Here is a 16,286-nt window from a genome sequence, read left to right as displayed (position 1 = left end):
GTCATGCTTCCTGTTATAAGTAGGTTTTTGGGGGAGCATGTTTCTCTAAATGCTGTTATCTGTGCTATTTTGGTCTTTAAAAAGCCCAAAGTGGGTAAAAGAAAAAAAATTTTGAATGGGTTTCTCCTTTTGAGGAAAATATAATTAAATGAACAAATCTTTCTAATTTAAAGATTACTATTTACTTAGTTTTAAGTTGTTAAATATAAGTTATTCTTCAGCTTTAAACTGAAATCCTATAGAAAAAACAGTACTAGACTGCTTGCCTGCTATGTGAATTCATTTGGGGTTACTAATAAGTCATTTGTGGTAACCAGGCAAGGGTTTTGTGGCCAGTGGTGGAGGTGGTGGTGGTGGTGGTGGTGGCGGCAACACCTGTGTGTGTATGTGTATATGTGTGTATGTGTGTATGTGTGTGTATGTGTATGTGTGTATGTAACATACTTTTGTGTGTACGCAATGATGGAATGTGTGTAACATGTATGAGCAGTGCTTGAGTGTATGTATGTATACCATGCATATACATAATGCATAAATGTGTGCACAGTCTTTGAGTATGTGTTTGTATACCATTCATGTATATAATGCCTAAATGTGTGTGTGCTATGTGTGCACAGTGCTTGAGGGTGTGTGTCTATGTACCATGCATGTGCACAATACTTGAGCGCGTGTGTACTGTGCATTGCCCATGCCTGGCTATGTGTATATATACCATGTGTTACATATGCACAATAATTGAGTATGTGTGTGTGCACTGTGCATATACACAGTGCTTGGGTGTGTCTGTGAATATGTGCACATTCATAGTGCCAAGAAACATCTTTCAGCAAAGACAATTCTAAGAAATCCCACTCTGAATCTGAGTCACGAAGAGGCAGCTAGTGCTGGCATTTAAAATGTACTTATTAGTGGGAACCTCTGTTCTCCCTCCCCCCCCCTTTTAAAATTCTTGGTGTATTTTAGGAATGATGTCTGTTTTCTTTTCCCACGGGCGGCTGGTGTAACATTGCCTGTTCTGTGTAATAGCTCAGCAGAACCCTGCAGCTCAGCTTTCTGCCAGGCAGCAGGAGCTTGAGATGAACCGACAGCAGCGTTTCTTCCGCATCCCATTCATCCGCCCTGCTGACCAGTACAAAGATCCTCAGAACAAGAAAAAGGGCTGGTGGTATGCCCATTTCGACGGACCCTGGATTGCTCGGCAGATGGAACTCCACCCCGACAAACCACCCATCCTTCTTGTAGCTGGTGTGTATAAATTCGCAGGAAAAAAAATCAAACAAAAAAGGATTGCAAAGCCTTGAATGAAACGTTTTAATATATAATGTAACATAATAAAGTCAGTCCCTGCGTTTCAGAGTTGAATGACAGAGCTTTGCAATTCAGTTCCATTTCCAGGTGATGGAAAATTGACTAATTGATTTACAAAGCAAAATTGTTGTTATGCCTGTTTAGAGAACATAAAACTATGTCCTAAGAAACCTGTCACTGGTGTTTAATTCTGTCTGTGTGCTCCGAGGGCACACAGGATTCCTATTAACCCTGATGACTTCTTTGATCCATGGTAGGGTCTTAAATTTTTGAGAATCCTTCGTGGGGGCAAATTTAGGTGATTTCTGGAGAACTGGATACGATTTGCATCTTAGAGAAACAGTTATAGGTTCTGAAAGCTGTGAGAATTGTTGGGTGTTCCCAGAATAGCACGCAGGAAAGTTCTGTGCAGAGAGATGGTAATTTTGTGACGTCTCCTGTCTGCAGGCAAGGATGACATGGAGATGTGCGAGCTGAATCTCGAGGAGACGGGTCTGACTCGGAAGCGCGGGGCTGAGATCCTGCCCAGGCAGTTCGAAGAGATCTGGGAGCGCTGTGGAGGCATCCAGTACCTTCAGAGCGCCATCGAGAGCAGGCAGGCCCGGCCCACCTATGCCACGGCCATGCTGCAGAACCTGCTCAAGTAGAGTGCAGGCCTCCAGCCTGGCCTGGCCAGCTCGGGCAGGGAGGCGGGCAGAAGGCTCACCATTTCCTCGCTCCTGGTAGAATGCCTTATGCAAAGTGAACAGATTTTATTAATCATGCGTTTTGTTAATTTGTTCAAGGTTAATTAAGGTTGAAGTAGTGGATTAAGGACTTAGAAACAGAATAGTCCTGGTCCCAGCAGTGACCCCCCCTCCATTGTTCTGATGCTTTCAGCTCCCTGAGAGAGTCTGTCCTTCTCAAATTCTGCACACTGACCACCTTAAGTCCACGGTGACTATTCTCAAGGACAAGAGCTTTTTTTTTTAAATTTCAAATATTTTATTTTCTTTTTAAAGGATGGCACAGTGCCTTTATAACTGGGATAATGAAATCTTAGCTTATTTGGAGCAAGAATTAAGGTACTTAAAATGATTAGGGAACAGATTTTTTTTTTTTTTTTTTGGTCTAAAAAGCTGTATTTTGTCTGCCTTTTCAGAAATCCATAGAAATGGACTTACTCCTTTTTGTAGTGTGCTTAGGCTTGATGAAGCCCAAGTTCTGGGATTCTGGAAAGAGCTTTCGTGTATGGGAGGTATCATGTGCAGAAGAGGTGCTGGGCAGATACGGATGGACACAGGGCACTTTTCTCCCGAGCTCTGTGTTACTCCTGTAATCTCCTCTCCCTAATTCATGGCAGAGTAAAGGAAATCCAGATCACTCGGGTGACTGGAAGTTCTGATGTAGCCTTGTTTCCTCTTGGAAGGGACACAGGGTTGTGGTGGTGCTGTGACTTCACTGGACTCAATTCAAATCCTTCCTCACTTCATCTCAATTGTGATTTCTCAGTTTAAACCTTGTCCAAGTTATTTCATGTGATTTAAGCTGGTGTGCTGCTTCAGACATCTCTCCTGACCCCTTCCCAAAAAATCTGTCTTGGTCTTTGAAATGTGGTCGCTGTCGAGCCGTTCTGTAAACTTTGTAACTCGGACTCCCTTGTGCTTAGGCCGAGCTTGTTCCTGCTGCAGGTGGTTTTTAAAACACTCCTTTTGTGTGCCCTTCTTCCCGATCAGGTGTCAGCTGCTGGAGCTGATGCTTAGGACTTGGCTGTTAGGACCTTAGAGACAAAACTATATCACAGAGTTACGGTGACGCCCAAAGGAGTCTTTGTTTGTATTCTAGAATAAAAGTAGAAAGTAAAACTATTCTTTACACTCCCTTTGTTTTTAAACACCCTAACCTTTGACGTTTTAGGGTTTTTTTTTCCTTAGACAGATATCTCAGTTAGGAAATACTTGCCAGCTGATGGGATTAATGTTTAGAAGCCTCAGATTCTGCTGTCACAGTTGCTCCTCTCAGAATGCTTTAGTACGGAAGTACTTATTTATTACGATACTGTGGGAGTGATGGTTTGTGATAAGGAAATGAAATGGCCCCACCTGTGCTAATAATTGAAAATGTGAATGGGATTGGAGGTTGTCTTACTGCTTACACTCACCCACCGTCCGGTCATTCGGTGATTGGTGGCAGAAGGAGTAGTTACCGAAATAAACAACCCGTTGTTTCTCTTTCATCTCTCTTTTTTGATTGGTGTCTTTATTTGTGCAAGAGAGAAAATAAGCTTTATTTCCTAATTACCAATGAATATAGTCCTTGAAAATAAACCTAGCTTCTAAATGTCTAGTCACTTGTCCGCTCAGCACCATTTTCTGAAGCACTTTTATGTGTCTTCCGGATCCATGCATAAGCAATAGATGAAAAATTAATCAAGAAGCGGAAATTATTATGACAGAACTTTAAAATTTAAAGAATTTAGAGGAAATATAGGACAGCAAAGCATTTTTGAAAGTCTTTGTGTGTGTGTGGTTTTTGACTTTGATAATGCTACAGTTAATTGTGAAACCACTTTCTTCCTAATTATGTCACCCAGATTTCCTACAATTTATCTGTTTCAAGTAGTCTCCCGAGTTAATTTTATCAAGAAGGAGAACTGCCCTAATTTGGGCAAGTGTGGTCTTTCCACAGGTCACAGCACAGTCCTTAGATGCTTCCAGGAAAACCTTAGGACATCATTTTTGGGGACACAGCAGAAACAGTGTTCTACAAGACACTGACCCAGCGTCTCATCTGTGTTTTGTAGATTCAGATCCACAAAGGCTGGGCAAGAACTGAGGGTATCCAGGTCAATTAACTCTTATTTTAGCTAACCATTTAAAACTACAACTTTAAACCAGTACACTAAACACAAAGAACCAATTTCTCGAATGCTTTTCAGTTCTAGTTTCTTCCACAGTGTGTGTACATTTTAACAGAATGTAAGGCATCGACGGCGGGTGTTTCCTGTTGAATTCAGCTGTGACACAATGCCCCGTGCCCGCAGCACAGATGAGATGTGTGTTAGTGGGGAGCTGTGCTCTCAGTGAGAACAGCGAGTGTCTAGAGGCCTGGTATGTTCAGAAGCTGCAGCCCCTTCACTGTCAGGGAGACCACACCTGAACAGGACTATGTAAAGCAGCAAACTAGCCGGGATCAGCCTGCCCTAAAGGTGTTGTAGTGAGACAGGTTCTCCCTCTGACCTGGAAGAAACTCTTTACAGGCCTTGAACCCTTTTGTTTCACGAGCAGCCACGGAAACAGCTCAAGGCAACACTAGGAGATGCTTGTGAGATTTAGACAGTAGAAAACACAGGCAAAATAATAATAATAGTAGTAGATATTTACTCCATGTGATCTTTATGAATTGGGTTGCTTTTTCCATGGTGGGGATTGAACCCGGGGCTTCCTGCAGGTGAGGCTCTGCCACGGAGGCACCTCTCTGGCCTTTCGAGACACTTTTACTCACAGGTTATTAATATGGTTCTCAGGGGGTTCAAATATGTAGACCTTTGGCTTCTTAAAATAGCTTTAAGATACTTGGACCAGCAGAATAGTTATTGAACTAATCAGTCAGTTAATGCTAAGTTAATGCTAATCTTACTTTCTTATGTGGAAAAAAGTTGTAGAAAGCCAGGGACATCATAAAATTTACTACCAGACCATGAAAAAGATATAAATGCCTTTGCTCCAGCTATGTAGCAAAAACAGTGAAAGCAATGTTTTGTTTGCTCAACCAGTCCTGGAAAACTTGCAAAGGGTTTTTCCTGTACTTCCCTGCTTATCCTTACCACCGGTAAATAAGGATTGAGGTTTTTTTTGTTTTTTTCTTTTGTGTGTGTGTGTGTGTGTTTAATTTTTTTTAATTTATTTATTTATTAAAGATTTCTGTCTCTTCCCCGCCACCGCCTCCCATTTCCCTCCTTCTCCCCCTCCCCCAATCAAGTCCCCCTCCCTCATCAGCCCAAAGAGCAATCAGGGTTCCCTGCCCTGTGGGAAGTCCAAGGACCATCCACCTCCATCCAGGTCTAGTAAGGTGAGCATCCAAATTGCCTAGGCTCCCACAAAGCCAGTACGTGCAGCACATATACTAAAATTGGAAGGATTGAGTTTTAATTTCTCCTAGAGACATACTAACAGCGGGGGAAGAAAGGGCAGAGGACATTTAACAATGAGGATACGGATAGGGTATGGGAACAGTGGTAGCCATGAGGGCAGAGATGAGCCAAAGTGCAAGAGAAGGGAAATCGTGCGTCCCCTGAAGACTGCACCTCAACTGGGAAATACTGAGAAACACTCCTGGGTCCTTGCTGAAGTTTAGGAGGCATTTTGTACAGCTTAGGAACAGAAATTAAGGTTAGTAAACCTGGATGTTGAGTCACCTGGTGTGTAGATCTTAGCAGGTAAGGATGGTGCAGCTGAACTGGAGGTGCCCAGGAAAAACCCTGGCATCTTGTGTGCCCCGTGCGAGGTTAGGGAGAGAGTCTGCCTGTGTCGAAGCTACAGCTTTTGAGTATTTGCTGCAACCCAATCAGTGTCTTCTTCCCCCAGCAGTAGCCTATGTCTGAAGCAACTCTGATTCTTGGAAGTTTCCCGGTAGATAATTAGGAAAAATTAATGCACATCCCAGACTGCATAATCTTTAATCTTAATTTTCATCAATATAGAAACCACAAACAGGCTTATTAAGTGGCCACTCTTCTTTTCACTTCTGGAAATTTGTCTATTTGTAATTGTTAATTTTTCTTCATGAAAAGTGTGTGTTTAATAGTTTCTTAAAATACTGATATTCCGGAAACTCGAATAAATGCCTTCTATGTAGAACATCCTTGTGTATTGTGTGCTGTTAATACAGGGTATGAAATGTCACACTGTTGGTAACTCTCAGGCATGTTGTGTTGGGGACAAAGCCCTAACTAGGTGGCTACATGGACAGGCAGGAACTCCAGGAGATAGAGCCGTGTGTGAGCTACTAAGCCCATTTGAGCCTTGGATGTCTCATCCCAGACTCTGACGAACGTATGAGAAGAGAAAGTTTGTAAAATCTGGTGGCCCAGCGAAGAATCCTCCCTACGGTTCTGAACACTGGCCTGTATGTCTTTACGAGGAGTGCAGAACCTTTCATGTTCCCCCTGGATCCCGGTCTGTATAACTCCATGAGAGTGAGGAATCTTCATGTACCTACTGGGTTTCTGAAAGGGAAGTAGACTAATGTCTGTCTTCACTGCTTTTTTCCCAGATGCCAAAAGATAGATGATATACAGAGTAAGGAGCATTTAGCCTAAAATGAGATGCTTCCTCACATTGTATAGAATGTCTTACCTACTTAGCTTTTCTCTAAAAACCTGTCCTACACTGCTTAGCATAGGACTAAAATGTGGATAAGCAGGTTAGGATAGGAAGGGGTAGATAATTCTCTCTCCTTATGTAAGTCTTTTTCTTGCTTTTACAGTTCAGTTTGCATTTGGGATTTTTGGGGATATGGGACTGGGTCAGTCTATCCTTCCATTATTCTTCACTCTGTGACCTTGGCACCACCTGGCAATTTGACATCCTTATCCAGGTAACATATCTTTGGTTGTGGGGAGACTGGAGTCTGGATGGGATGAAAACTCCTCATTTCTGAGGCCACAGGAAGGAAATTGAAAGTCCTGTATCCCTAGTTGCATCCACTTGCCTGCAAATTTCACGATGTCGGTTTTTTTTGTTTTTGTTTTTTACCGCTGAGTAGTACTCCATTTTGTAAATGTACCAATTTTCTTTGTCCTTCAGTCGAGGGGTACCTAGGTTGTTTCTAGGTTCTGGTTATTACTAATGCTGCTCTGAATACAGTTGAGAAAATGTCTTTGTGGTATGATTGCTCGTCCTTTGGGTATATGCCAAGAGTGGTATTGTTGGATCTTGAGGTAGATTGATCCCCAATTTTCTGAGAAACAGCCATATTGATTTCCAAAGGGGCTGTACAAGTTTGCACTCCCACCAGCAATGGAGGAGTGTTTCCCTTTCTCCACATCCTCTCCAGCATACACTGTCATCAGTGTTTTTGATCTTAACTATTCTGACAGGTGTAATATGGAATCTCAGAGTTTTTTGATTTGCATTTCCCTGATGGCTATGAATGTTGAACATTCCCTTAAGTGCCTTTCAGCCATTTGAGATTCTTCTGTTAAGAATTCTCTGTTTAGTTCTGTACCCCATTTTTAATTGGATTATTTGGTGACCCAGACACAGAAAGGCAAACATGGTATGTACTCACTCATAAGTGGATATTAGACATAAAGCAAAGGATAACCAGCCTACAGTCCACAACCCCAGAGAAGACAGGAAACAAGAAGAACCCTAAAAGAGACATACAAGGACCACCCCTGGGGAGGGGAAGTAGACAAGACCTCCTTAGTAAGTTAGCAGCATGGGGGGAGGGGAGAGGGTGTTGGGGAGTGCAGAGGAGAGAAGGGAAGCGGAGAGAAGAACATGAGTGATCAGAAAGGTCGGGTTGGGTAAAGGACAGAGAGGGAGAACAAGGAAGAAATATCTTGAAAAAAGAGAGGGCCATTATGGGGTTAGTGAGAAACCAGGCACTAGGGAAATTCCCAGGAATCCACAAGGATGACCCAAGCTAAGAATCTAAGTAATAGTGGAGAGGGTACCTTAACTGCCATTCCCTGTAATCAGATTGATGACGACCTTAATTGTCATCATAGCACCTTCATCTAGTAACTGATGGAAGCAGATGTAGAGATCCACAGCTAAGCCCTGGGCTCAACTCCTGGAGTCCTGTCGTAGAGAGGGAGGAACAATATGTGCAAAGGGACCAAGACCATCGTGGGGAAACCCACAGAAATTGGTGACCCAAGTAAGTGGGAGCTCACTGACTGACAGTTGGGGAACTTGCCTAAGACCAATTTAGGACCCCTGAATGTGGGTGACAGTCATGTGACTTGGGCAGTTTGTGGGGCCACTAGCAGTATTTATCCCGAGTGCATGAACTGGCTCTTGGGAGCCCATTCCCTGTGGAGGGATCCCTTGTTCAGCCTAGGTACAGTGGGGAGGACCTTGATCCTGTCTTAAGTGATGTGACAGACTTTGTTGACTCCCCATGGGAGGCCTCACTTTCTCTGAGGAGTGGATGGGGGCGTGGGCTGGGGAAAAGGTGGGGGGAGTGGGAACTGATATTACTATGTAAAATAGGATTGTTTTATAAAAAGCAGTAAAAAAAAAAAACCTGTATTCCTTCTCCATGGGAGAGTGCCTCTTTTCAAAATACTGTCGTCATTATGAAGAAGCATTTTGATTTTGGTTTGGCAGTTTCTTGTTAAATATTGTTTTCAGTGTCTGCTGTTTTGTTGTCTTAGCAGTACTAAAATAACTCACTTAAATCACTTTATCAAATCCATGGAATGATCAATGTCATACAGATTCATTTTACTATAAATCTATGAGTACATATAGTACTTACATTATTAAACTTAAGATTTTTCCCCACATATATCTGACAACTGGACATTTGAAAGAGATGTGGAGATATGAATTTTTCATCAAGTAGCACATTGAATGTCGAGCTGTATTTCAGTGGTGCCAATATAGATGCATGCGTGACAGTTTGAAGACATCGTTCATTGGTGGCAACCAGGCACATTATGTCTTAGCACACATCCTCCCTCTTCAGCTTCTCACCAGTGTAGTGTTTTCCTTCAAAACCCTCTTTTGGGTGGCAACAAGAAGAGTAAGGATTTCCCATGGTGTGCATACCTGAGCCTTACTTTCTCTTTCTTTTGAAGAGCAATTCAGAAATCTGCTACATTAGCAAGAACTGCTTAATTAACAAAACCACTATGCCTAAAAACTGGAGCGAGCTGGGCACGCGCGGGGGGGGGGGGGGGGTAGAGTGAGAGAGGGAGAAACACATGGGGGAGGGAGGGAAGGAGGGAGGAACTGTAGTGTAGATCACAAATGTACTCTTCACAGTGCCTGAGCCTCCATTCATGCATGAGAAACCCAGCCCTCACACAAGTGATCATCTTTAAAATTAGAATACTTTTAACATTTAGGTTGAAAATTTTATGTGTATGAGTGTTTTGCCTGCCTTCATGTATGCAGACCACTTGCCTGCCTGGTGCCTGCTGTAATCAATTAGAAAAGGGTGTTGGATCCCCGGAACTGGAATTATAAAGAGTTGTGAGCCATCTTGTGGGTGCTGGGAACTGAACCTGAGTCCTCCGGAAAACCAATTGTTTTTATTGAGTGTGGCGGACTTCTCGACCAGCGAGAAAGAACAACCACCACACCAGGATTCTACTCAGATCACGCTTTACTGGAGTGCCCTTGGTTGAGAGAGAGCATGAAGCAAAGGGGCAGGAAATGAGGGGCAGGAAGGGAAGGGCAGGAAAGGGAGGGGGGTGGGGACGGGGGGGGGGGGGGGCTGAGAGCCCTAAGGCAGCTGCTTATATATGGAAATGGCACATGGGTCGCCCTGTGATTGGCTGCCACCAACAGATGACATCAGACTGCATCAGGATAGGCCCAGGGACCCTTATCCACTGCGCATGCGGGAAGCAGGGGACACGCAGCTCTCAAAGGCTTAGCCAAATATTGGAGTTGTTTATTTCCAACAAGACAGGATGTCGGCGCCATCTTGTAATGGCGATCCTGTCTGGCTCACTACAATTGAGCTATAGCAACAAGTGTTCTTAACCACTGAGTCATCTCTCCAGTCTGCCCTCACCCCCAATTAAAAAAAAATAAATGACATGATGTGGTTATGTGCACATGAGTACAAAGGCCAGAAGAGGGTGTTTGGGTTCTCTGGAGCTTGAGCTGCCCATGTATGTGAGCCACTCAATGTCGGTGTTGGGATCTAAACTCAGGTCCTCTGAAAGCAGTATACACTTTTAACCATTTTGCTATTTCTCTAGCCCAAATGACAATCTTTTAAATGTATATTCTAATGTGTAAAAGAGCCTGCCTGATGCCTGAAACTTCACAAGCCACAAAACAAGGTGCACTTGTTGGAAATAAGCTTTAATTAATAATTTAGAGACAGAAAGACACCAACCTGTTTTTTTTGTTCTTTCAATTTGAGTACCATCCAAAAATAGTCAAAATGTGTTCCATGATTGCTTTGAGTTTTGACTAAAATAATGCCCCTCCCCCTCCGTTTAATCAGTTATCAAATGCATGACTATTATAGTTGAAGCATGTTGCTTCTCAGTGTTATCTACATGCCTAGCTTCCAATGAACATATCTGCCCCCATTTTTCAGGAGCTAACAGAATGGATGCACTTCTCTTTAAGGAAGAAAGTTGCCTTCCAACATACTCTAAAATATAATATATATGTTTTCAGGCTTTAATTTCCTTCCCAATCCTGATGGTCAGATTCTTCAAGTCCTATAGCAGTTAGGTCAGAATTTCTTTTCTTGGCTACCTGGAAGAAAAGAGTTGTAAGAGTCATGCAAGGTCAAGTCAACAGTTAATTTTGGTCCAACTTTCATAAGTGGGTGAGAGGGTGGGCTTGTCATTTAGGAAATCTTTGAAGGGTCAGAATGGCTTCTGTTTATTATCAACTTTAAAGCCCCCTGGGACTACATTCCTTCATTGCCAGGATGAGCATCTTTTGGAGCAGAGATGGTGAATAGTCTGTGCAGGAACTTCACCCCGGTTCTCCCATTTACAGAGGACAGCACTAATCTAGTACAGCAATTTTTCCTTAAGGAACATACACGTCCTTCAGCAACCACAATGCCGTAACCTTGGAGAAACAGCATTGATGCTTCATGTTTGTTGTTACTGTTCATCTACTTTTTTTTTTTAACCGTGAAAAGTCAGTTTCTTTTATTCCCTGGGAGCCTTCATTTGACATATGGCCCTTAATGCTCTCTGGTATTTCAAGATTTAATTGGTGTTTGCTTCATCCTGGAAGAAACATGTTTTTTTCTTGATGTTAGCTCTATTCTCAGGAGGTTGACAGTTGAATACAGTTTCCCGTAGGAAAGCAAATCACCTCTCAAAGTAGCATCAAATTTTATCAATATCAGATCCTATATCCTGTCGTCATTTTGTGGCGCTTATCTGAACTTGTTCTGTTTCTTTAATTTTCCTGGTTTCAAAAATTCAGATGACACTCCTCATTCCCAGTGTGCAACTGAATAAAAATTATTATTCCTCCTAGTCTTATTGCTACAGCGTCCTTGATTGCATGTCAGCTGGAAAGCACCGCAGGTGCAGGCCTGAGGAAGAGGTGTTATTGATTGTCTCTAGAGTGAGCACTGGTTGCTTCCACTGATTAATATCCAAGACTTTGTATAATTTTTAAAAATAGGTAACTTGGGAATAAAAATTTCCAATATCTGTTCCCTCAAAGTTCTTTTATAAAATGAATATTCTGTAGATTGTGTATGACCAGACTAGATCACTTTTTTTAAATAAAATGATCTTGATAAAACGGCTTGTGTTTTATAAAAGAGACTAGTTTTGAAGACTTTCTGAAGTAGCTCACATTTCACAAATAAGGCTGCTTCTACATATTTTTCTTTTTTTTACTTTGGGTGGTTGTTATTTGAAATAAAAAGAAAATGAAACCAGCGGCGACTGTTGCGTACCATCCCAGCACTCCAGAGGCTGAGGCAAGAGGATGAAAAGCTAAGACCGAGCTGTGCTGTATAGCTTATTTCACAACAGAAAAAAGAAATGTAAGAATAACTTAGATGAAATTACTCAGTGACACAAATATTATTACTTTGAAAATTTCAGTTTTGCAAAACCACAGATTACTGATTCATTTTTTTCAAGGCAAGATTGGGAATATTATAAAATACTTAGTTTATTCCTGTAATTTCCTTATTTTGTCTGCACATTCCAGTTGATGAATGTCTGTCTCTCCTCCAGGAAATACCTCCTCCCACCCACATTAAATTTTGAAAGTTTACCAAATAAAGAATAGGTGCATTATGTATCTCCATTAAATTTTTTTTAAAAAGGTACAGAACTGGTTCTATTTTTTTCTCAAAATTCAGACTTCTTCAAACCAACATGTAAAAAAGAAAGTACAATTTTACCTTGTTTTTCTTACGTAGCTTTTTGACGGTAAGTTGGTGGGCTTGATTTGTAAAGTGATCTGGTGGCCTGCAAGAGAAAGCAACAGTGTGATCCCCTGGTCCACAGTGAGAGCAGCTATCTTCCCCTGCTGTTTTGGATTTGAAATTGTAACCAGCATAAACAGCTAGTACGACCTTGCAGGTGCAGTCACTGGAGTGTTGCCTTACAGATGGCTTATTTTGGGGGTGCTGATCTCAGAAGGGTTGATGGAAGTTCATGAAAAAGATAGGAGGATAAATTCTTCATGCATGGGGCAGTTATTCAAGTCCAGCTCTGAATTGTGACTGCTCTAAGTACTCAGAGCATTTTGTTCACAATGCTGTTTAAGAAAGGATTGTAACTACTGTATATAATTCCAGACTTTATTAGATTATGCAATTTCCATTCATAATATATATTTTCACTTTGTATTTTCATCATAAAATGGGGTACACTATCTGGAGGACATCTTTCTATGTAGGTTCCCTTAAAAGTAGACATTTATTTCTTCTAACCTTTTAAAATATGTATATGCTTTGCTTCATTTCTTTAATTTTTTGACAGCGTATAGCATCGTAAAACAGAGTTTTGTACCTGTCACCCTCTGTTCTGCTGTCCATGTCCCCCCCTTTCTGATGAAACCCCTCCATCCCTGAGCAATGAGATGTTTTCTCACCCTTGATGAAAATCACCTTTTGATAGTTCTTTTTCAGGAGTGTGCCCGGTGGGTATGGAAAGCAGAGAGGCTGATCTGGTCTAAACTTGTTTTGGGTGCACATTGGTAAGGCGAAATTGTGTCCTCTGGTACATCTTCAGAGACAATCTCCTTCTTACCATCTTATGCATAATTAAGTGTGCATATGATTAAAATCAGATGTATTATGAGATGGGACATGCATAGTAGGAAAAGTAAAATTATATAACCCAATCTTTCAGTCAAGATAGAGAACCACCCAAACTATTCCCCTTAGTTGCCAGCTCTTATTTTAGATTCCATAAGAAGAGGCTCAGGCTATAGCCAGAGAGCCTTGAGTATGCTCATTCATGCAACCCATTGTCCATTTTAACAGTGTATGCCTCTAAGTCACACAATTGCATTGCCTTCTGTAAGTCTATGTAAACGCTTATTCCCAACTGTTTTGGTAAGAGCCCAAGAACCTAGAAGCGCCTGGCCCAGACCATAAACACCAATAATGAAAACAATGATGTAAACATCAGTGCGTACAATTCTTAGTGAATAGTGAATTCTTTAAAAGTAGAGTGCCTGAGTCAAACTGAAATTCCTAGAGATGCTGACAAGCTTTTCTCAGACAGGGATGTTATTGAAGCGCAGATTCATCTGCTGCCCTCTGCTCCATATTATCTGCACTGGGCATCATCAACCTTCCTGCCAAACTCGTGAGCAACACATAGGATCCTAACAGCGCTTGGTCGTCCCTGCGCACAGCAAGACTGAGCATCCTCTGTATTCAATGGTCTTTGGATTTCTTCTGTGATCTGCACTTCTGTATCCATTGCTCATTTTATCATTAGGATGTTTGTCTTTTATTGACACTCTGAGTCACATTAAAATAGGCAGTAACTTGTCTATAGTCTAGGCTATATTTTTCTTTATTATTGTCTGTTAATTTCATTTTTGACCCTTCCTTGCCTGTCTTCCAGGGAAATGGTAATGTCTTCTGTGGTTGGTATCTAGTTAGCATGGCCTTTCTAGATTATAGAAATTTATTTTGATTTATAGAGAGGAAGTCTGGGAACTAGAATCGGCTAGTCTTGAACTTGCAGTGGCCCTCTGACTTGGTCTCTGAAGTGCTGTGCCACCATGCCTGCCTCAAAAGTTATTAAAAACATATTTTTCCATGCTTAGATAGCTCTGCTTTTGTAAATGGGAAGCAGCTGTACTTGAGGCCCGAGCGGATTGTTCATGCCTCCCTTGTTGACCTGTGCTGGTTACTAATTGAAACTCCCTGGTGTAAAAGGATCTTTCTGGAAGTTGCCTTTGTTCTGTTATCACCCATCTTGGTGTCGCAAATATTGTTCCTTGTCAGTTTGCTATTCTACAGAGAAACCACACATTGCTGTACTTTCCCATCTTTCTTCCCTTACACGTTCTCATTTCCAAAGGAGCTTTAGAAACAGAATGTCAAGCCCATAGGAAACCGTGTTTGTGCCTCATCTTTAATGAACACAGACAGCAATAGAGTATCATCAGCTTCACTTCTACGGGTGGATACCCTGCGCTGCCTGTTCTTGGGGGGAAACTTTGTGATAGCACTTCATGGTCTCAGTAACCTCCTGGGTGGTCTCTTTCAGTCTTATCCCCCAACAAGGAAGACATACATGATCTCTTGCCATTTCTAACTCGATTACTAAAGTGTACTCTTAACCATGATCTGACCCCAGGACATTGCTTCCTAGTCAAGTTCAGGTACTTATTTTAAAAGTGTTGCTGTTCCTAATGGAACAGGGTGAGGATTATTAAAGAAGTGAAGAATCTCTCTAGTTTCTTGCAGATGGAGTTCTGAGCATTAGATGGCCATGTGCCCTGGTAGCCCTGGTAGCCACTTGAGAGAGCAAAAGGGGGGTGAGGAAACCAGAGCCACCTGCTAGCCATCTCACACATTGATAACCAGCATTTAGTTGTGTACCTGGAGGCTGTGGTTGAGAAAGGCTGGCTGTGTTCCCGAAAGTGGCCTGTGACTGGCCTATACGGAAGCCCTTGAGAGCAGAGGTTGCTTTGCAGAGCTTTTCTGGGTATCACTAGACACCCTTGTGCATCCTGATTTCTCCTAAACATACATTGATATCTGATCATATTTTAGTCCCTTCTCATGCCCACTGAAGAACTTCCTGATGCATTCTGATTCAGGTAGAAATCACATTACAACACTTACAAAGAATGGACTACTGTAATCATTAAAAAGGATACTATAGAAAATACCTTATGACAGGAGGAAACACTTGGGGTTAAAAACCAAGCCGATTAAATCATACATTAAACCCCATACACTAATAGTGAAACACTTCAACACTGCACTCTCACCACTAGACAGGTCAGTCAGATAGGAAATTAGCAGAGAAATAAGGGTACTAACAGATTTTATGATTCAAAGAACTTAATAGACATCTATAGAACATTCCATCCAAACATAAAAGAATGTACCCTCTTCTCAGCATCTCATGGAACCTTCTCAAAAATTGACCACATACTAGGTAACAAAGCAAACCTCAACAAAAATTGGAAGAACCCCATGTATCTTATCAGATCATCATGGCTTAAAATTAGAATTCAACACCAACCCTAATTTAAGAAAGACCACAAATACATGGAAATTAAACAATGCTCACCTGAATCATCAATGGGTCAAGGGAGAAATAAAAAAAGACTCATAACCATGATTTTTAAAAACTTCCTAAAATTCAATAAAAATGACCACACAATATACTGAAATTTATGGGACACAATGAAAACAGTGTTAAGAGGAAAGTTTATAACACTAAATGTCTACATAAAGAAGCTGGAAAAATCCTACACTAGTGAGTTAACATAACACCTGAAAACTCTAGAACAAAAAGAAGCAAACTTGCCCAGGAGGACTAGATGGCAGGAAACAATCAAATTGAGAGCTGAAATTAACAAAATCGAAACAAAGAAAAAATACAAAGAATCAATGAGACAAAGAATTGTTTCTTCGAGAAAATCAACAAAATATACAAGCCTTTGATGTAGGAGGGTCATCTGTCTATGTGCTACTTTCATTGGTCAATAAAGAAACTGCCTTGGCCTTTTGATAGGCTAGCCCTTAGGTGGGTGGAATAGACAGAACAGAATTCTGGGAGGAAGAAAGCAGAGTCAGGCAGACACCATGCTTCTCCTACCCAAGACAGATGG

General features: G+C 41.6%; 2 protein-coding genes across 7 annotated transcripts in view; one reads left to right on the top strand and one right to left on the bottom strand.

The window, feature by feature from the left end:
• Myo6 (myosin VI) overlaps window positions 1-3,523 on the top strand; it is a 133,629-nt gene extending 130,106 nt beyond the window's left edge. For all 6 annotated transcript variants that reach the window (XM_075965125.1, XM_075965124.1, XM_075965123.1 and 3 more), the window contains 2 exons: window positions 1,027-1,245; window positions 1,756-3,523. In XM_075965125.1, the coding sequence (XP_075821240.1) occupies window positions 1,027-1,245; window positions 1,756-1,955 (419 nt within the window). In that variant the 3' untranslated portion in view covers window positions 1,956-3,523. The remainder of the gene's footprint in view (window positions 1-1,026; window positions 1,246-1,755) is intronic.
• A 7,015-nt stretch (window positions 3,524-10,538) lies between these two features.
• Impg1 (interphotoreceptor matrix proteoglycan 1) overlaps window positions 10,539-16,286 on the bottom strand; it is a 108,042-nt gene continuing 102,294 nt past the window's right edge. The window contains exons 15-16 of the mRNA XM_075967739.1: window positions 12,376-12,442; window positions 10,539-10,745 (exon numbers count right to left, since the gene is read on the bottom strand). Coding sequence (XP_075823854.1) covers window positions 10,668-10,745; window positions 12,376-12,442 — 145 coding nt within the window. The 3' untranslated portion in view covers window positions 10,539-10,667. The remainder of the gene's footprint in view (window positions 10,746-12,375; window positions 12,443-16,286) is intronic.

This window comes from Microtus pennsylvanicus, chromosome 3, assembly GCF_037038515.1.
Source record: "Microtus pennsylvanicus isolate mMicPen1 chromosome 3, mMicPen1.hap1, whole genome shotgun sequence".
Classification (NCBI taxonomy): Eukaryota; Metazoa; Chordata; class Mammalia; order Rodentia; family Cricetidae; genus Microtus; species Microtus pennsylvanicus.
This window is presented reverse-complemented; position numbering and strand designations above follow the sequence as displayed.